General features: G+C 41.1%; 1 protein-coding gene across 1 annotated transcript; it reads left to right on the plus strand.

The window, feature by feature from the left end:
- Positions 1–20079: 20079 nt before the first annotated feature.
- LOC144462573 (uncharacterized) lies at positions 20080–22321 on the plus strand. The gene is made up of 2 exons (XM_078166728.1): positions 20080–21952; positions 22129–22321. The coding sequence occupies exon 1, from the start codon at positions 20989–20991 to the stop codon at positions 21790–21792; it is 804 nt and encodes a 267-aa protein (XP_078022854.1). The 5' UTR covers positions 20080–20988; the 3' UTR covers positions 21793–21952; positions 22129–22321.
- Positions 22322–22528: the final 207 nt, after the last annotated feature.

Genomic DNA, 22528 nt, shown 5'->3' on the forward strand with positions numbered 1-22528 from the left:
AGCAGCTGTAAACTCATCAAGAAATTTTCTCTTCAACTCGCTCATACGACCACAATTTTCACTGTACATACACAATTTATACCACAAAACGTAGGAAAATTTGTCCTGGTCACAGAAATGTTGACATGGAATCTGTCACATGTACACACTTTTGCTGAGCGGCTCCAAAGCGAAGGGAGCGCCGATTTTTTTCTCATTCACTCCCATGTAAACTGAGAGGACAAATTTCTGGAAACAGCTGAGGTGCAACACATTTGTAAATCGCTCTGGTGACCCCATTTTTGACTGTAGAAATATAAAACATGACACGTGCGTTCACAAGAAGTGGCTCTCTCTCACCATCACTTTATTTTCATGATTGGACCAACGGTTTGGGTATGGGAAGAATTTGTTTGAGGAGTTAAATATCCTCTAAAAGAGCTCTCTTCTCTGTGTTCTGTCTGTCTCTCTCTGCTCTTCTGCCAGGTGCACCTAGTTTATTACCATGGCAACCGCTGTGCCACACAAACTCACAGAAACATGATGTGTGTGTGTGTGTGTGTGTCTACATCTTACATGCAGACATGACAGGGGCAGAATCTCCATTTTAACCCTTTATTTATTTGAGGAAAATATTCATTTCAGCATTTCAAAAGGCTTTCGATTCAAAGTGGTGAGAGAGAAAGGCATACTGTAAATGAGAAAACTATTCATCATGACCCAAAAATTTGTGATGGGAGTAAATTAACTCATCTAATTTGCATATTGTGACGTCACTAGGCGGCGGCCATATTGGATTTCATAAATCTCAGTAAAACAGCATTTTGAACATATTTGCACGGCAGATTTCTTTTGTTTTGTGCTGTTTTTGTCGTCTCATCCTCAAAATAAAGGAAGAGGAATCTGATGGGAGTAAATTAACTCATCTAATTTGCATATTGTGGCGTCACTAGGTGGCGGCCATATTGGATTTCATAAATCTCAGTAAAACAGCATTTTGAACATATTTGCACGGCAGATTTCTTTTGTTTTGTGCTGTTTTTGTCGTCTCATCCTCAAAATAAAGGAAGAGGAATCTGATGGGAGTAAATTAACTCATCTAATTTGCATATTGTGGCGTCACTAGGTGGCGGCCATATTGGATTTCATGAATCTCAGTAAAACAGCATTTTATTTGCACAGCAGATTTCTTTTGTTTTGTGCTGTTTTTGTCGTCTCATCCTCAAAATAAAGGAAGAGGAATCTGATGGGAGTAAATTAACTCATCTAATTTGCATATTGTGGCGTCACTAGGCGGCGGCCATATTGGATTTCATAAATCTCAGTAAAACATTCAAATATTCTAATCATTCCAACTTTATTTTATTAAAGGCAGCTATTCAGTGTGGAGTCAGCTTTTCAACAAACTTTCAAACATTCAAATCATTCAAACTTCATTGTATTCAAGACAGCATTGCAGCGTGGCTGCAGCTCGCAGCATTCACACCCGCAATTTCTTCAGAAATTGCTTCTCTAGTTATTATTATTATTCTTTACCCGACTTCGTGCCCCAATTTCGCCCCTTTCCCAAGTTTGAAAATGCTTCTAACTTTCCACATTCGTCCGGCCACATCCGAAATTCGATATTTTTGGGCGGTTGTACATGGTCAACGCGAAATGCCGAAATAGCGCCCCCTACAAATTTTCAAAAACCCCTCCCCATTGGGGTTAGTTTGTCGTAGGCAAACAAAATTCGATACGCACATGTATCATACCAAGACGCACAAAAAAGTCTCTTGACGTCATGGTAAAATCCCAACAGGAAGTCAGCCATTTTGTTTTGAATTTTTTCGTTAGGGCGATTTACACAACTTAAATTTTAACGAACTCCTCCTAGGGATTTCGTACAATCAACTTCAAATTGGCTACAGATCATCCTGAGAACATGCTGATCAAAAGTTATTAAAAGCTTTTCTCTATGTCAAGGGGCGTGGCCGCTAGGGCGTGACAAATTTTGGTGACTTTTCGTTTTCTTGCCATCGAATTTTGAACGGCTCTCCTGCCCACATACTTGATCTCAGCAGCTTCAAACTTGCTGAACATGATGATGGCTCCACCCGGAATGCCCTGATATGTTAATATCCCACCTTACTCATAGCACCCTCCAGTGGTAACAGGAAGTGACCAGTTTTTACTTTAACATGTACTGATGACACAAACTTGACTGCATCAACTTCAATTCACTTCTAATGCATGCAGAACAAGTTGGTGAAGCTATCTTATGAACGCTGTGAAGCTACATCTAATGGTGTCCATGTGGCGGCGTGGCGACTATCAATCCCTCGCCACTAAATACGTTTGGCTTTTTGATGGCTTCAGTGATCTCATATCCTCATGAAAATTGATACACAGGTCAAGAATGGTGAACTCTTACATCAGATAGGGGCGTCGCCCAGGGGGGGGATAAAATGTCTCTATGGCGCCCCCTTGAAATTTTCAAAAACCCCTCCCCATAGGGTTTTTTTGGAGTAGGAAGTTGAAACGTCACAACACGTCAGGGTTTACTTACTCTGAGTTTTCACATAACCACTTCAGTGATGCGTGCTGCTGGCCCCCAGCGGTGGTGCCAGACAGCGACGGCCCAATCACAGCTGCTTGCAGCCTTAATTATTATTGTTATTATTACTGTCATTATTATTATGTGTTGTGCTGCCTTGGATCCCTGGTGGGCTGGGGCAGGATGGACCCCGCGGGTGAGGGCAGGGAGGAGGCAGGAAGACATGAGCCCCCGAGCTCACGGGTCTGCGTGCCTTGCGGCGTCTCTCCGTGAAAACCGATCATGTTACACATGGGCGGGGGCCATCGTAGCCCTGTCCTTGAAGGGATCTGAGGTAGCCTTAAACAAAAACATCCATCATTATTATTATTACCATGGTCACTATTATTATTGTTTCCAGCACTTTTATCCAACTTTCAAACCTTATCATTATTATTATTATTTTTATTATCATTATTATTATTGCTGCTATTTTTTTGTTTTCCTCGCCACCATCCAGTCCCAATCATTATCATTATTACTATTACCTTACTGTCTATTTATTATTATTGTTATTTACTTATACTGACACAATCTATTACTATTATTATTATTATTATTACTACGACTATACTGGACATCTTCATCACTGCTACACCCAGACAGACATACATGCGCCCACACCCATAGGCACACACACACACATACATACATACACACACACATACATACATACACACATGTACACACACACATACAGTCAGGTCCATAATTATTTGGACAATGATACAGTTGTCATCGTTTTGGCTCTGTACACCATCACAATGGGTTTTAAATGAAACAATGAATACCTGCTTAAAGTGCAGACTCTCAGCTTTCATTTAAGGCTTTTTTCAAAAATGTAGTATGAACCGTGTAGGAATGACAACCATTTCTTCACACAGTCCCCCAACTTTAAGGGCTCATAAGTATTTGGACAAACTAACATAATCATCAATTAAACAGTCAGTTTTAATACTTGGTTGCAAATCCTTTACAGTCAATGACTGCCTGAAGTGTTGGACACATAGGCATCATCAGATGCTGGGTTTCTTCCCTGGTGATGCTCTGCCAGCCCTTTACTGCAGCCGTCTGCACTTCCTGCTTGTGTTTTGGGTGTTTTGCCCTCAGTTTTGGCTTCAGCAAAAGAAACGCATGCTCAGTTGGATTCAGGTCAGATGATATGACTTGGCCATTGCAGAACATTCCACTTCTTTGCCTTAAAAATGTCTTTGGTTGCTTTTGCAATATGCTTCAGGTCATTGTCCATCTGCACTGTGAAGCATTTGGTTGAATCTGAGCAGATAATGGTGCCCCAAACACTTCAGCTTTCATCCTGCTGCTCTTGTCAGCAAGACAAGACTTCACTAGAATAAATACAGAGGGTTTATCACAAGATGTAAACCATTGGTTAGCCTTAAAAATGGAAGGCCAGATTGGAGTTTGTCAAAAACCATCTAAAAAGCCTGTACAGTTGTGGAACAGCATACTATGGAGAGATAAAACAAAGATCAACTACCAGAATGATGGGAAGACAAGAGAAGGAAGAAGGGAAGGAACTGCTCATGATCCAAAGCACACCACCTCATCAGTGAAGCATGGTGGAGGTACTGTTATGTCATGGCCATGTATGGCTGCCAGTGGAACTGGTTCTCTTGTATTTATTGATGATGTGACTGCTGACAAGAGCAACAGGATGAAATCTGAAGTGTTTGGGGCACCATTATCTGCTCATATTCAACCAAATGCTTCAAAACTCATTGGACGATGCTTCACAGTGCAGATGGACATTGACCTGAAGCATACTGCAAAAGCAACCAAAGACATTTTTAAGGCAAAGAAGTGAAATGTTCTGCAATGGCCAAGTCATATCATCTGACCTGAATCCAATTGAGCATGCGTTTCTCTTGCTGAAGCCAAAACTAAGGGCAAAACACCCAAAACACAAGCAGGAAGTGCAGACGGCTGCAGTAAAGGGCTGGCAGAGCATCACCAGGGAAGAAACCCAGCATCTGATGATGCCTATGTGTCCAACACTTCAGGCAGTCATTGACTGTAAAGGATTTGCAACCAAGTATTAAAACTGACTGTTTAATTGATGATTATGTTAGTTTGTCCAAATACTTATGAGCCCTTAAAGTTGGGGGACTGTTTGAAGAAATGGTTGTAATTCTTTCACGGTTCATACTACATTTTTGAAAAAAGCCTTAAATGAAAGCTGAGAGTCTGCACTTTAAGCAGGTATTCATTGTTTCATTTAAAACCCATTGTGGTGGTGTACAGAGCCAAAATGACGACAACTGTATCATTGTCCAAATAATTATGGACCTGACTGTATACTCACAGTTAAACACAGGAATTTTACACAAGTATTTTAATGCCCCCCTTTTGTTTTGTTTCGTTTTTTTGTTTTTGTTTGTTTGTTCTTTTCCTTAGTTTATGTTCTTGTTTTTTTGTTAGTAAGAACATAGGTGTTGTAAATGATGTCACATTTTTGTGAAGAAAAGAAAATTAATACTGCCTCAGTTCATGTTCATTTTTATGGTTAATTTTTAATTAATTCACTTTCAGCATGGTGCAAACCATGTTGAGCTTTAATGCAAGTCCATCACAATTAAAACACATTCCACTACTCTTCTCAGGTACACAATGCTTTATTCAGCAAACACTTTGGGCTTCCCTTCATCAGGTTGGTGTCTAATGCCACTTCTGGTTTTCTTATATACAGTCATTAATTGTGTATGCAAAATAATCATCATCCTTTATTATCATCATTATTTTGAATGCTATATCTCAAGTACACTTTGAGGGAATTTATTTAAATTTGGCACAAACGTCCTAATTGGAAGAGGGCGGTTAAAGTTTAGGTAAGATGTTTTCTTTTATACACAGTGAAAATAAATAATTTTTTGTAAAAACTGGTAGTCTATATAGAGCTTGGGATTAGCGCTTGGCTGATTAGTCAAACAGTGGTACATATGAATAGTGTTCACAACATATTCAAGTATCACAGCTCATAAATCTGGTACATATAAGCCTGAGCAGGTGATTTCTCTCAGGTCTGCAGTGTTGTCAGTGATGGATGGTGTCATCAGCGCATCAGCAAAGCTCCTTGTGCAGTGATATTGGACTGGATTAGCAGGATGTTGTGCAGGATGAAGCCTGGTGAATATGGGTGAAGTGTCAGGATGGAAGTCTCTTCATGAAATGATGGTGGAGACAATGATCCTGGAGGGGAAGGCCTGTTTGGCTCTCTGTGCTGCTCTCTTCACAGACTCTGTTACCTTCTGTAGTCTCAGGTCTTTACTAGCTGTGTCTGTCATAGCTGGCTATGCTGACCAAAGGTGAATGTTGACAGTCCTAGGGCACTGGATTTTATAAACTGTGCTCGGGGAAAAGCTGTTTCTCAACAACCAATTTCTAATTAGATTCAATTAGGATCACAACATCACCATCACTGGCTGTATTTTCCTCTCCAAATGTCTTGCTAGGCCAGCTGATGGTGGCCTCCCTATGTGAGTCAGTGGTAGGTGGGGTGGGGTTGGTCGTTGCAGCATGTTGTTGTGATGGCCTGCTGTCAGTCAGGATGGAGGTGGAGGGCTGTGATTCAGGGTGAAGGGAGCTGTTGGTGGTGATGGAGGTTTGATGCTGCTCCTTCAGGCTGATGATGGTTTGCTGTCTCAGCTCCTCTCTCATAGCATTGAGTTATCTCCTCGTAGCCAGTCTGTCTGTCCTGCTGCATCTCCTGGACCTGTCCTCTCAGCTCCTGCAGGGTGGCCGTCAACTCATTCCTCAACTGGCTGTTACTGGTCTGCTGCCAGATGCATCAATGGCTGTAGACTGGTATGAGGTGGGATCAATCTCATGGGTGTCAGACTTTGACAGCAACCATTTTCAGAGTACACAGGACCAAGAAGCTGCAGACAGAGAATTTGCTCAGCAGTGCCCAGATGTGAGCATACTGCTGGATACAGTCAACTCTTAGAGCAGTGTTCACACTATATAGCACAGTAGTAAATCATTCTTTAGACCAAACAGCCTACATTAAGACATTTCTGATGTAAGCCGCTAAGAGCAGAGCTGGAACAGAAGGACATTCAGGTTTGACTCTGAGCTGAGATTAAAGGATGAAGGTATAGTGCACAGGTGGTGCTGTGACTGGCTGGTAACTGAGGCCTGATCCACTGAATTGTGTCCGATAAGAACAACCCAAATGTGTCTTTATTTTTAGTTTATTTTACATTTTTATTTCTGCCTCACTATCAACACATGCTCATTCTTCCATACAGGTAGGCCTACACATGGTTCTGAATAAAAAGTAAATACATGTTGTCTATAACTACGTTGTAAATAAATCATAAACATCAAACATCAAATTAAATGAATAGTATTAAATACATCTGCATCAGTATCCTAGAAAATAAGCCAACAGTTCACAAAGAGACAAACCAGGCATACATTTAAGTACTCATACTGCCATCTACTGGTGGAGAGTCATCTTAACCTACTTCTACTCTGTTTTGCTCAGGCAACAGGGCATTACGGTGGAAACCCAGTTAAATACCACTGCTAACAGTAACAACTCTGCACACACAGTAATTGCTGGTAATTGCTGGTTAAACAATATTGCGAACTGTATTGCACCAAAAAATGCAAATCATTAATCTAAGACTTTACTCATGCTGTGTAGATGAATCATTTATTCATTCATCTTCTAACTGCTTCATCCTCTTGAGGGTCACAGTGGGGCTGGAGCCTATCCCAGCTGACATTGGGCAAGAGGCAGGGTACACCCTGGACAGGTTGCCAGACTATCACAGGGCTGACACATAGAGACAAACAACCATTCACACCTACGGACAATTTAGAGTTATCAATTAACCTAGTCCCCAATCTGCATGTCTTTGGACTGTGGGAGGAAGTCAGAGTGCCCGGAGAGAACCCATGCTGACACTGGGAGAACATGCAAACTCCGCACAGAAGAGTTCCCACACCCGGGATCGAACCGGCAACCCTCTTGCTGTGAGGCGACAGTGCTAACCACCACACCACTGTGCTGCCCTGTAGGTGAATCAAATGCACAATATTAATCTACATGTTATCAATCCCTGTCCATTTTTTGGTGTATGTATTTACTTATTAATTTGTCTGATCAATTTATATTAATGTATTTTTCCACAGATGTTACCCTGGTATGTGCTTGCATAACATTATAGAATGGACCAAGGTACCAGTCTGGGTATCTGTTTGTTTTCTGGGAATAACTGACACAATCAGAAACCAGAAACAAGTCGTTTTTTTGTTTTTTGCAAAAAAAAAAAAAAAAGAAAAAAAAGAAAAAAATGAAATTCAGCTTAGTTTCTTGTTTTCTGATCCTACTGCAAAAAACAAATTTACCACTCCATATTTCGTTTCATTGGTGGGTGGGCTCTCAGTGCTCCATTGCTTCTGATTGGCTAACGTGCTCTGTCACTTACATTTGGGCTGTGCCCTTCAAAATAAGGTTACTTCTTGGCCTTTACGCCAGCAGTATGTCTCTGCAGACCCGGAGACTGCAGATTCGACCCACACAGACAGGCAATGAAGTAATGCAACAGCGTTTTATTGTATTGCCTGTTAATATACAGCTGATAGACCACGAAAATGAAAGCTCTATAGTAAGTTTTCTTCAGTATGTACCGTGAACAGTGAAGTCTGCTCTCAGTAAAACTATCAACATGACAGCAAGCACGCCAAAAGTAGTTATTAAAAATGACCAGCAGGTGTCGCACTGCATCAAAGTTGTCATAAAAAAATACAAATATGAATGAATAGGCCTATGTTGACAGCTAGATGGGAAAAAACATTATCAAAATTTAAATTACAAAAATTATTCCAACTAAAATTCATGTGTTTGCTGATTTTCTGCAATTTTTGTAGGTTTAACTTGTTGAGGTCAATGTTATTCCAAACAAAACATGATTGTATTTAAAATAATTGTTGAAATAATTGTATTATTATTATTATTAATATTATTATTATTATTATTTATTTTATAATATATACATATATATATATATATATATATATAATTGTTGGTTGCTTCAAAGTTTGTAAATGTATTGCTAAAATAAATAATATAAACAAGACAGACTTAAAAACCGACTTCTGGGGAAAAAAAAACAACAAAAAAACCCTGACTTCTGGTATGGACTTCTGGTATGTATGAAACTTCCAGTATGGACTTCCAGTATTGTAGACACGAAGACGATTAACTTCTGGTATGGACTTCCAGTATGGATTGGATATATGGGGTCCGTCCCAAGTCTCTTAAATTACTGCTAGTTATCTTACCTAGCCGACTTTGCTAGCTGTTTAGCCCTTCCCACCTAGGAAAAAATGCGAGGAGCTAGCACTAGGAGCTTTGAGCGAGTATTGTCGGTTTAAGAGACATGAGACGTCCTTTCCACTGAAGCGTCACGTGAAGCGACGTCCATTCTTGATGACAGCGGCACAGCTGGATCTGCTGCATAACGGAGCCAGCGTTTGGCGTACATCCCAAGTCACATTATATTCGCTGATCAAAGACGTAACCCCCCCACCCCCCGCCGTCATGACTTTGGTCACACCCTTTTGCATGTATTACCATTGTTATTGAGTCATTTGCCGAAGGACCCTCACAGCTGATCAGGAAAAACTCCGCAAAAAAACCCTTTAACGTGGAAAAACGGTAGAAACCTCAGGAAGAGCAACTGAGAAGAGATCCCTCTTCCAGGACAGACAAACGTGCAATAGATGTCATACAGAACTGATCAACATGTTAAATTAACAGTAATCTGTATGACACAATGAGACAGAGAGAGAGACAGAGAGAGATGCCGGACAGACCGTAATGAGCTTACAACAACATTAATGAAAGTAATAATATTAATTAATATTAATATTAATAGGCTAATTAATATTACCTACAAGCTATTAAACATTCCACTCACACGACATGCAGGACAATTAATGATGGGCAAATGTGTGTGTGTGTGTGTGTGTGCCTGGTGTTATATCAACACTTGTGGTTCTGGACATGAGCAGCTGCACATTTAACAACCACACATCACCGACAGTCCGCTGAACAACGCAACAGCTTGTGAATGAAATAAACTTAATTACAACATGACAGTCTTGCACGAAATATCATTAACGTTACTCTTTCTCGTCACGTAGGCATGTGAATTACAGCGTTTCATTGCAAAGAATACATGTAACGGGTACACTTGCGCTGTTTCTCCGCCATCTCATTCAAATGAGCCAGATGTAGAGGGCGGGTATTTATACATTATGGCGTTCAGCTGAAAAACTCTTCCAGATAGAAAGGTCTTGACCATCCTAGCTCGTAACTGCTTAAAGCTTGCTGCTAGCTCCTAATGCTAGCTCCTCGCTGCACAACTAAGAGACTTGAGACGGCCTAGAAGATGGCAGACCTCGAACGACGTCCGGTTCAAGCGAGGAGCTAGCAATAGCACTATAAAAATAAGAGACTTGGGACAGACCCTATGGCGACGCCCTTGTCGGCCATCTTGTATGCAGCTGGGTCAAAGAGCATGGATACCAAGAGGCGAAGCTCTGTTGAATTTTTGCCAACAGCCACTAGGGGCGCTGTGGTAGCGCTGCCACCATTTTGGACTGTTGAGCTTGGACTGTTGCGCCCAGACAACATGCAAGATGTCAAGGAGAGAGGAGAAAAAAGTAAAAGAAAACAGTGTAGTGCAATTAATTGCAACAACTATCAGTGGAACACCCCGCACCTGGCCTTCCACCGTTTCCCGAAGGATCCTGACAGGTAAGAACTCCTGAGGTGTAAGTTTTAAAGTGTTTTAATATCAATTTAATATACCAGTTTTGGAGGGAAGGTAACACACACACACACATATATATACATATATATATATATATATATATATATATATATATATATATATATATGTGTGTGTGTGTGTGTGTGTATATATATATATATACATATATACATATATATGTATGTATATAGCCTCTTGGACCATTTATATCAGAAGTGATTACTGCGTTAGCATTAAAATATATCATATTAAAATAGCCTATATATTATTATTATTATTACTGTCCCCTTACTGTACAAACTGCAAATAAATCTTTATTCCTCACTATGTGACGTCGCCATTAATGTGTTTCTAGTTAAAGTATTGATTTTTGTTTTGTTTTTTTTTTTTTTTGGTAGATTGGCTTATGGGGTGATTTTGATGGAGTAATTAAGTTAATCTTCTCATAAGTGGATGTAATATGTAGAGATGCCATCTAGGCCATTTTTCTTCGTTTTGTTTTTTTTAAAGTCTATATTTTGCTTTACAAAAACGTGAAAAGCAGCTGTGACCAAGCTATCACGAGGTGAATAGCATTGTAAGCATAATTAATAGTGATATGCTTCAGTTTGTCTGTGTGTTTTCGTATGCAAGCGGGTCTGCTGTGGTCTGCTGACAGTCCAAGATGGCGGCGGTAGGACGAAACCATGGGCGAGTCTGTTGCTATGGGGCGTTCTATTGAGTTTTGCCTCTTGATATCCATGCTCTTTGGCTGGGTACTCTTGCAAAAAGTAGAACCACTTACACCTGATGTTTTGCACATTTTGAAAAGCTGCCTGCCATTGCTGTGAGGAACTTTTTATTCATAAAACTTGTTGTTCAACCCTAATGTTGCTGTTCAGAGACTAATAAGGGAAATCGTCATGCATATTGTTCCCATGAAGGGATTCCCTCAAAGGTTGTGTTTTAATATTCATTCGCCGAATTGTTTGCAGTAAAGTATTTGAGGATATAATAAATTATTGTGTGTGCTGCGTTGTTACTGTTAATACTGGGTCTCTCCATAACGCGTCGTTACATCAGTGAAGTTTCAAACTGATGTTTGTCCTTTTCACCAGCAGATGGCAGTAGGTCTATGAATTTATTTGCCGTCAATGAAAGCCTGGTTTTCTCTTAGTTTCTGTTGGATTATACAGATCTGCAATTCTTCAGGTTATTGATACGGACAATTCAGATTATATGCAGCATATATTTACTTGTATTCTTTTATATTGTTGTATCACATAGGCCTATGCATTGTTGGCAGAGATGGGCAGTATTTTAATTAAATGTATTTAAATGTTTTATCACCTACTATGACAATAGAAATGTCATATAAAAATACATCCTGTGCCTTTTTTCAAAATCTGATTAATCGAATAAAATAATCAATGATTAATCCATTCTTTTTTAAAATTATATAAATTAGTGGCAGCCCTAAGTGTATGCAATACATCTGATGTTATATATATGTATATATAATATGTATATATAACATTATACATATTATTTTAACCTGTTAGTGTTTCTTGCAATGTCCCTCACAAATAAACTAATAAATACATGAATACAAACACCTTAGCTACTGTTGAACATTAGAATGTGATGAGAAACCTTTAATGTTCATATGAAGGCAAGTGAAGGAGCTGCTATGTTACGTTCTAATAACCTTTCCTATTTTAATTTAAACTTTTTTATGTCAACCTCCCAATGAGGTGCAGTTTCCTCATTGCTGCCCTGTGCATTGAGGCCCTCCAGACTGGACCGCTATGGACGGAGTGTAGGGTGGTCCATTTGTATATGGACAAAGTGGACCTGTATTGGGATAACATAGTCTTGCAACAGTGAGCCTCGACAAATATCCACTTCATGAAAATTGGGATTAAAAAGTACAACTATGTTATCATTTTTGACCTGGATGTGATTGTAAGTCCATAAAATCAAGCAACTGTATTGATGTCTGTGTTGTATTTGTTTAAATAGTCCTATAGAATGATGCTAGCAGCATTGCCACCCTTTTGCTCCATGGTTTTCTCTCTGACTGGCATACTGACCTCAGTGTCACCTGCATCCTCTCTTACCACCCCCTCCTCCTCCTCCTCCTCCTCCTCCTCAGTGGCAGTGTTACTGATATCCTTCTACCTGTCGCTGGACTTCATCTGACTGACTTGACTGACTTCTTAAGAAGTACTGATCAAGGATGAGGGCAGCAGGTGGCTCCCCCTATTTTAGGACGGCCTACAATGGAGAAATAAGGCATCTCCTTCCCTCTGCTAGCCTGGGAGTCTTCTTTAGGCAAGCGGTAGCACTCCCTTTGCCTCCTAGTCATGGGTCAAATATAGGGTGACCATATTTTGATTTCCAAAAAAGAGGACACTCGGCCCGGCCACGACATAGCCTACTTAAATGATACTCGCAGTTTACTCAAAGATGCCTTATCATTTTAATATATTTAAAATTGATATGTATGGATAGAAAATTCAGTTATATTACAAAATAATATCTCTCAAAGACAGAAATTCAGATAGGCCCCAATAGGGACACATACATGAACTAGAGTGTGGCGATCCAAGCCCAACGGTACTCGACGGGTTGGGCCGGGTTTGGTCAAAAGTGTGGCTATAAATAGTATTCAGGCTCGGGTCGGATTTGATCAGCTTTCAGTGAAAATGTAGTGTAAAAATAAATAAAATCCTATTGTCTGTCCTGTTTATTGCTTGGGCACTGCTATTTACGTGACAACACCTGAACATAACACACGCAGACACACATTGGCTGTTTGTTTCTACCTCTCTCTCCTCGCTGGAAGTCTCGGACCTCCAGCTGCCCACCTCCGCCTTGATTAAACGCTGAAAATAAAATAAAAAAGAGGAAGACAGGTTTTTCCTATTTTATCTTATTTTGTTTTATTTCTCCCTCTCCCCTCGCTGGAAGCGTCGGATCTCCCGCCTCCTGCTTTCGTCTCAAACACGGAGGTCTCCCTGTCCACTGAGCACGCCTGGCCTGTTAAATAGCCTGTAACCATAACAACAGTGTGACACAAACTCAGTGCTTTGGTCATTAAATAATGTCGGGCTCGGTTCGGGTTCGGACAGAAATATGTGGCCTGTGCCGCACTCTAACACACACGCACAAACACACGGAAAACCGGACATTATCATCAGTTTATAAAACCCCCCCGGACGCCCCGGACGGGACGTGAAAAGTGGACATGTCCGGGCAAAAGCGGACATTTGGTCAGCCTAGTCAAATAGCAACTGGACAGCTCTGAGTGCTAGTAGGCCTACTGCATGCTACAGTAACACTGAGTGTTAGCACAGTAACTGCGTAATCAATTTGCCCTCCTTGTGATGTAATGAAAATGCTCAATTTCAGCAAACACTGAAATGAAGAGACTCGGAAAACCACAGAGAAAAGTTACAACCAACGGGGTTACTTTAATCACAGAACTTTATCATACAACAGTATACTAGTCTACACAGCAAAACAGATGGAAACAGCGAAACAGCAATCACCCTTCAAATGCTTTTATAATGGGCGTCTGCTCGTTCATGTGCATGTGTGTGTATGTGTGTGTGAACACACTTAGGTCGTATTTCCTGGAAATCTAAAGTTCTCCTGATTTCCTACTTATTCCTAGAGCTGGACTTCGTGTGTCAATATTTCCTGTCTCCTTTGTCTCTCTGGCATAAACAACCGTTCCTATTGCGAAACTTGGCACATCTGTTCGAACGGTCAGGTCACCCTAACCCAGAACGTTCTCCCTCATTTAACCTCCCAAGGATTGACTTACGCACAAACTACTCAAATGATCAAAACACCTTTTATGGGTCCTTTTTGCTGCCAAATCTGATATTTGACTAGCTGCTTCCTAAACCTTGTGTAACTGACCTTATTTTTCACCTTTAGTATAAAATGAAACATTATCTGCCTCTACATAGTCCCTCCTCTTTATGATTTTATCATAAATTACTCGCAGAGAAAATGTATGGTAAATTAACACCTATGCTTGTATGAATATGAGTAGGATATATGGCACTGTAACTATAACTAGTGTTCCTTACTAACATGAATATATGGTCGTGTACGAAACTCTTAAACTTGAATGTGATGATGTATAAGCAAACACACGATATGGTGATATATGAACTTAACATGAGTATGTGATATTACATCAAACACTGAACATATTTGATCATCTGACAACATTCAACTGATGGAGGCAAAAAACCTGGCGGCTGTTTAATCCAGGAAAAGTCCCCCATCGGCCCCTTCCCCTTAGGCGGCCTTAATAGATGAATCTTAAACAGACTGACCAAATACATCACACAAGAGAATGAATCACAGAAATTATTTTGGATAGTATGCATAACTTGAATCAGATTACATTTTCCTCTTGTAAAGGCACAACAATGAATATAGAAAATTTTAAAAACGTGTGATATGTTTATATGTGGTTGTGGTGTATATATTCTCCCTTCTCTCTTTCAGGAGAGAGTATCAGCCATTGTTCATCATTCTCTCTCCTAGTCCTTTGAATTGTCCATGTAATCAGGGATTGGGAACAAATCTGGTATTTCCTCCCCCCTCTGCTCCAGAAGAATTCTGCACACCAATTGTTCAGGGGTCAGCATACTTAGCATTTGTGCTCCCTGCATGTCCGTTACGAGGTTCAGCCTCTTGTCCATTGCTCTCACACACCATTTCTTCAGGATAGGCATGATGCAACATGTCAATAAGGAAAACAGAATTAGTACTATCAGTATAATTATCCCTGTTTTAGCCAAAACGGCTCCCCATTTTCCAAAAATTTCCTCTAGCCCATCCCACTTAATGCTTCCACCCCTACCAGCATTTTCAGTCATTTCAAACTTCCAAAGCTTCAGCTAATTCATAGCAACAGGAAATGTTCCATCAGGCGAAGTGTTATTCGTTTCATCTCCTCCTTACAGTCATAATAAACTTATCTGAGAATGTTTGCATGGGTTTCAACACAGTGTGAATTGGGAATTTTGTGGTTGCATCATACTTATCTTGAACATGGTTGTGCATTGCTTCCTGGAGCGGCTGTGACTCCAGTGGATGTCCCGTGGTCCTTGTCTTCGGAGTCTGACACGGGCTCCTTGAAGCAGTCTCTTTCGTCTCTAGGTTGCCTGGTGATCGGTTCAAAAAACACCACGTCGTGTTTCCTTCGACTTGGACTGTTGTGGGATTCACCCTCACTATGGCCCTTCCCTTCTTGGCTCGTGCCACATTCTCCTGAAGACCTTCACGTACACCTGATCGCCTGGCACCACCTGTCTCTCGACCTTCTGATCGACCCTTTGGCTACTTCACATTTGCAGTTCTCGGCTAAAGCGATCAATTACCACCAGCATGTATCATTTGCCATGTACAGATTTTATCATGTCTACATAGTCCGTACATAAATGTATACAACATCGTGGGTTTCTCAGATCAAAATGGTTAACAGAGCCACTGGTGCAACTATAAGTCCCTCATGGAACCTCCAAAGCCTTTCTCATCCTGTGCTGCTCCTCTCTTGAGCCATAGACTATGCTCACCCTGACCTGCTTCCTCTCGTATTAGTATAATGTCTTTTGGTGTAATCATAGGTTCCAGGAACACCACTGGTGCCATTCCCCCCTCCGAGCGGCTCCGAATCCCCCCTCCCTTCTACCGGTCTGGCCCACCTGTGGACAGGCTACTGCTCTTTGGCCAAACTCTCCACACTGCCAACATGCTCCAGGCGGTGGATATGGCTGTGTGTATGGCTGCGTGTAGACATTGACAACTGGGGGTGGTTGCGGTGGCTGTGTTGGCTGTGCAGTGGGTGTGTTCATTAGCGTGTGGTTCGTTTTTTCAGCCGTAATTGGCGCTTGGGTGTTAGCTTTGCCCTTGCTCTGCAGCTCGCCTAGTTGCAGCTATGCTAGTTTTCTCTGGACTTCTCTATCCTGCTCCTTCATCCTCTGCTCATCTTTTCTGTGTCTCTCCACTGCGTGGATCACATTGTCACAAAATTGTCTGTGCGTCATCGTTGCTAGTGCCACTACGTCTCCAAGGTTACTCTGGACTGGGGTGGGGAGCGTGTCAGTGACTGAGTTTATGAACAGAGTCGTTAGCACCTGGCTCTGCCCGATGTCTTCCTCAGTCTCTTGTCTCCATCTTGTCAAATGATTGTTTTTGTATGTCGCAGGATTATCAGTCTCTGTGAAGGGGTCACCCTGCAATGCTTTAGGGTCAACTCGTGTCGGGTACTCCCCCCTCAGTGCTGCCCACAGTTTCCCACGATAGGCATCAAACTCAGTTCCATCAGCCATGGGACTTATCATCCAAAAGGCTCTGATCCAGTCTGGAGACCAGGCCGGTCAGATCGAGGGTCTGCCATGGGATATAATGTCCCTGGGTCCCCTTTATTAAGATTGGAGCCATATAATGTTCATTATTATATCTGTCTGGTTATTTTAAGTAGTGAATATCTTCAAAGGTTTCAATTCCAATTCTCTCTTTTCTAGATGTTTCTTTGACTTGTTTGTAATCTCTTATTCTAGTTTCCATACTCTCACAAACCACCATATCAAATGTGCCTCCCTTCAGCCAAGGGTATTCTAATCCCTTGGTTCGTTTTTCCCATTTCTCTAAAATTTTCTGGATGTCTTTCAAAATGTCGGGATTTTTGCTTCCCACCAGAGCTACTGGTGTTGGGTACATTGTTTCAGATTGTAGTTCAATTGTTTTATGTAAATATGTGTTCTTATGTGTTGTTATGTGTCTTTTCCTATTTGCTCCCCTTTAAGTTTTTTGGTTTCTAGGAAAAAAAAAAAGAAGAACGCTCAAACTTTTCACTTTTGCTGGCACTCTCGAAAGGAGGGGCTGATGGGACTGTGCTGTAGTGCACCTAAACTATTTTTAGAAAGCCTGTGTCTGTGTCCCCAGGCTCCTCCCCCCTTAGTTTACTGATCAATAACTGCCTCAGTCTGTTCTCAGCTGTCTATTCAATTTTCAATTTAATTCAATTTTATTTATAAAGCCCAATATCACAAATCACAATTTGCCTCACAGGGCTAATGTCCAGGGCTATGGGACAACTTCTCTCCACACAAATCCAACTCTCTATACAACTATTTCCTCAAACACACTTTCTCCTTCTCTCTTCCAGCCTCGGACAAACAACACACTTACTTATTTCTTTCTCTCTTTCTTTCCCCTCTCAACACAACTCAAATTCCAACTTTACTATTGTCTCAGGCACAGTCTCTTCTGTCTTACTTCAACACAAAAACATTCACACTCTGGACACAGCTTTCGCTTCTCTCAGATACAACACACCTGGTGCTCCCCTCTTACAATTAAGGGTTAACATTTCCCTTTTGCTTGGCGCTCTTGGCGTTAAGCGCAGAGTCTTACACACACATGTACAGGCACATACACATACTGCAGTCCATACACTCAGTAATCACATGTCAAATCTACACAGCGCTTTTATATTTCAATTCACACATTCACGCATGAGCTCAACACACCGTTCAAACAATTACACAGTATTTCATATAACGTCCAAGTAGACAGTTTTCCACACACACAAAAAATACTTTGGCTTATCCAAAATTTGTATCTTTAGATTGTTCAATTTGGATTCATGCGCATGAGGTGATTACTGTATTTGGCTGCAGCCTTTTTCTGTTTTTTTTTTTTCCAGCAAATTGTAATTTTCCAGTTATTTCCTTTATACTACCAGTTTTATCCATATTTTCATTATTTATTTTATTATCCAGCTGGATTCCGTTCCTATTGCGAAACTTGGCACATCTGTTCAAATGGTCAGGTCACCCTAACCCAGAACGTTCTCCCTCATTTAACCTCCCAAGGCTTGACTTATGCACAAACTACTCAAACGATCAAAACACCTCTTATGGGTCCTTTTTGCTGCCAAATCTGATATTTGACTAGCTGCTTCCTAAACCTCGTGTAACTGACCTTATTTTTCACCTTTAGTATAAAATGATACATTATTTGCCTCTACAGTGATTGTCTTCATTAACAAAATTGGTGCATATTTAAATAAAAATTTCAGAAAATTTGTAATACAAAAAATACTTGTCTTAATATGAGTGATCAACTGGGTATGTTACATGGGAATATCTATTAGTTAATTTTTCACCCTATTTGTAGTGTTTTGCCTACATAGGTGTAAGTTTATTTACAGAGTGATAACTATAATTAAGCTACTAGATAGGCAGGGCTATCATACCAAAACATAAACTAGAGACCTTTTAGAGAGATAAAAATGGCAAAATTGTTTGGTCCCCGTGGGTGATAGGGGCCTACCAAGTTACGAAAACTATCCCTTTAGCCCCTGGACTAATAGGACCCCATTCTATTTGTCTGTTTGAAGTTCTGGCTGCACTAGTTACCAGTCAGGGGCTGGTGACATCAGATGGTGAGGTGAATAATCTAATAACCTACTTTTATGATAAGATGACATTCTTTGGCACGTATAAATACAATGTTGGGGTGATTGGCTTACTTACATTAATAATAGCAAAGACATACATGCCTTTTGGATTTTTTATTCCTTATTCCATGTCTGCCTATAATTCATGTGTGTTAAGGTGTATACATTTTTTAAAAGGAGCAAGGCACTGATAAAATCTTTGATGCACTGTGTGCAGCAGCTGTCTGTGAACATTCAGTCCAAATTTGGTGACATTCTGATAATTATTTCCCGAGATTCATGTGATAAGGCAGACACTGTCCCTTTTGGAGAAGCCTCAATTTTGACTATTTTCAATTTTGGGGAGGACCCAAAGATCATCCAAAAATTTTTAATAAGCTACTAGATAGGCAGGTCTATCATACCAAAATGTAAACTAAAGACATAGAGGAAGTCGAAAATACCAAAATTGTTTGGTCCCTTTAAGTGATACCAATTTGTGAAAATTAGCCCCTTGGCCCCTGGACTATATCATGATTTCCTCATATTAAATATACATTTAAAAAATCCTTCATAGGTTACATACATCTTTCAGTGGATTCTTGTTCTAGGTGATCCCCACTTTGTCCATATCAACTTTCATGTAATTTTACTGTATGGTATATGAGAATTTTAAAGAGAACTTCTGCTTAAATGACTTGTTTCATTTACAAATAAAACAAAATAAAATAAATTTGTCAGAATTCCCTTTTGAGTTTGCTGTGCACTGTTCATATACCTAATTCTCTGTTCAATTAATTTAGGTTCAATTTTTGAGAACTGATAGTTTATAACCTAAACATTTTCCCGAAATCCAATGTAATCCCAGCATATCCTCCCTATCCTCAATGAAGTCATGTTGATTTTTAACTCCTGGAAGAGGGATTTCTCCTCAGTTGCTCTTCCTGAGGTTTCTACTGTTTTTTTCCCCCCTGTTAAAGGGTTTTTTGGGGGGAGTTTTTCCTTATCCGCTGTGAGGGTCCTAAGGACAGAGGGATGTCATATGCTGTAAAGCCCTGTGAGGCAAACTGATTTGTGATATTGGGCTTTATAAATAAAATTGATTGATTGATTGATTGATTGATTGATTGATTGATTGAACTAGTACTTTGAACAGCACTGTCATGTACTATTTTAGTTTAGCCAGGCCTATTTAAAGACACAGACACATTGAGAGAGAGCAAATGCAAGGACAGTAACATCAAAGTCTTTCAGTTGTTGGGAACAATACTGGGTATTATAAAAAGTGGGGATACTATTTGTTGGAAATCTATAACAATACTATGTGTCACACGGGGACAGAAAAGTGTTGTGATCTATGCACCAGCGCTATGTTTTACATGGCGGCACCATGTGTTGGTAAGCCTTGACACGGGCCTGACCTCGTAATAGATCTCCAATTAAAGTTTCAAATTGGCTATCTGAAATAATTATTAATAATAATTACTATTCCCGAAAAGGGAAAAATGATAGCCAATTAGTCATATCAGTCTCAAAAAGTTCACTGTACTACCAATTTGGAATTTTGATTAATAATTAAATTACAGTTTTTCACGATTGTTAACACACAAAAATCTAAACCTTGGCACAATTTGCACAACCTTAACTTCACGTACCATTCACTCGACCCGAATTGTCACTACTTCACACTCCCTTATGACTCCCCTAGACTCTGACTTTCCTTCTTTACACTCTGACGCCAATTGCACATCACCTTGTTGTCTAAACACTACACACAATGTGCAGTTGTTGCACACACCTCTCATGTAAAAGCTCAAAGCTTCAACCTACAATACACTCTGCAGTCAATTGCACATTAACTTGTTGTCAAAACACTACACACAATGTTCTGTTGTTACACACACTTCTCATGTGACAACTCAGTGGTATCAACCTACAACACACAAGTGTTCAAAACTCAACAAATTCAGGTCTGGTGAGCAATTAGCAATCAGGACTGCAGCATATAAGTGCCTTGAGCCTCCTCCTCTGTGTTTGGTGAATAATGGAGAACCTTGAAGAGAGCAACCAGAGAAGGAGAAGTCTAAGAGTGAGAGGAGGAGGAGGAGAACAAGGAGGAGAACAAGGAGAAGGAGAAAGAGGACAAGGAGGGGAGGAGAGAGGAGAAGGAGGGCATGGAGGAGGAGAGAGAGAAGGAGGAGGAAGACAGAGAGGAGCAGAAGGAGCAAGAGAACAGAGAGGAGCAGGAGGAGGACAGAGAGGAGGAGGAGGAGGACAGAGAGGAGCAGGAAGACAGAGAGGTGCAGGAGGAGCAGGAGGACAGAGAGGAGCAGAAGGAGCAGGAGAACAGAGAGGAGGAGGAGCAGGACAGAGAGGAGGAGGAGGAGAACAGAGAGGAGCAGGAGGAGGACAGAGAGGAGGAGGAGGAGGACAGAGAGGAGCAGGAAGACAGAGAGGTGCAGGAGGAGCAGGAGGACAGAGAGGAGCAGAAGGAGCAGGAGAACAGAGAGGAGCAGGAGGAGGACAGAGAGGAGGAGGAGGACAGAGAGGAGCAGGAAGACAGAGAGGTGCAGGAGGAGGAGGACAGAGAGGAGGAGGAGGAGGAGGAGGACAGATTGGAGCAGGAGGAGCAGGAGGACAGAGAGGAGCAGGAGGAGCAGGAGGACAGAGAGGAGCAGAAGGAGCAGGAGAACAGAGAGGAGCAGGAGGAGGACAGAGAGGAGGAGGAGGAGGACAGAGAGGAGCAGGAAGACAGAGAGGTGCAGGAGGAGGAGGACAGAGAGGAGGAGGAGGAGGAGGAGGAGGAGGAGGAGGAGGAGGAGGAGGAGGACAGATTGGAGCAGGAGGAGCAGGAGGACAGAGAGGAGCAGGAGGAGCAGGAGGACAGAGAGGAGCAGAAGGAGCAGGAGAACAGAGAGGAGCAGGAGGAGGAGGACAGAGAGGAGCAGGAGGAGGAGAACAGAGAGGAGGAGGAGTAAGAAGAAGGAGAACCATTATATCTAATGAGATTCGGGCCACTGTGATAGACCATGTGCTGAACCATGGTTTGAGCATGAGGGAGGCTGGCTTGAGGGTCCAGCCCAATCTCAGCCGATTCACAGTTGGTGCCATCATAAGAACATTCAGGATGGAGAACAGGTACTAGTTTATACTTTACTATAAATCTATTTGTCTTGTGTACTGTAAAACAATACAGCATTTGTGTACTATGTATTTGTGTACTGTATACATTGTGTACTGTATATACTGTGTACTGTAATACAATACTGCATTTCAATATAATACAGTGTGCTCACAGTAGTTATATTTTGCAGGACCGAAAGACAACCTCACAGTGGGGGAAAAAGACGTGTTTTCACACCAGAGCAGGAGACCCTAATTGTGAACATGGTTCGTGAAAACAATGCAGTTACCCTAAGACAAATTAAACAGAAGATCCTAGCAGATAATGCAGCTTTTAATACGATCCAGAATGTCAGCCTGTCTACACTGGACCGTGTCCTCAAGAGGAATTCATTAGCTATGAAACAGGTCTACAGGGTCCCGTTTGAAAGAAACACAGACCATGTGAAGGAGCTACGGCGCGACTTTGTGCTTGTAAGTCCCATACATTACAGTAAGCACTGACATACAGGTAATGTAGCCTACCTGTGATGTACAGCAATATATTTTGTTTTCCTTTTCTACAGTGTCTTTTGACCTCTCTGTCCATAC

The sequence above is a fragment of the Epinephelus lanceolatus genome, chromosome 3 (assembly GCF_041903045.1).
Source record: "Epinephelus lanceolatus isolate andai-2023 chromosome 3, ASM4190304v1, whole genome shotgun sequence".
NCBI lineage: Eukaryota > Metazoa > Chordata > Actinopteri > Perciformes > Serranidae > Epinephelus > Epinephelus lanceolatus.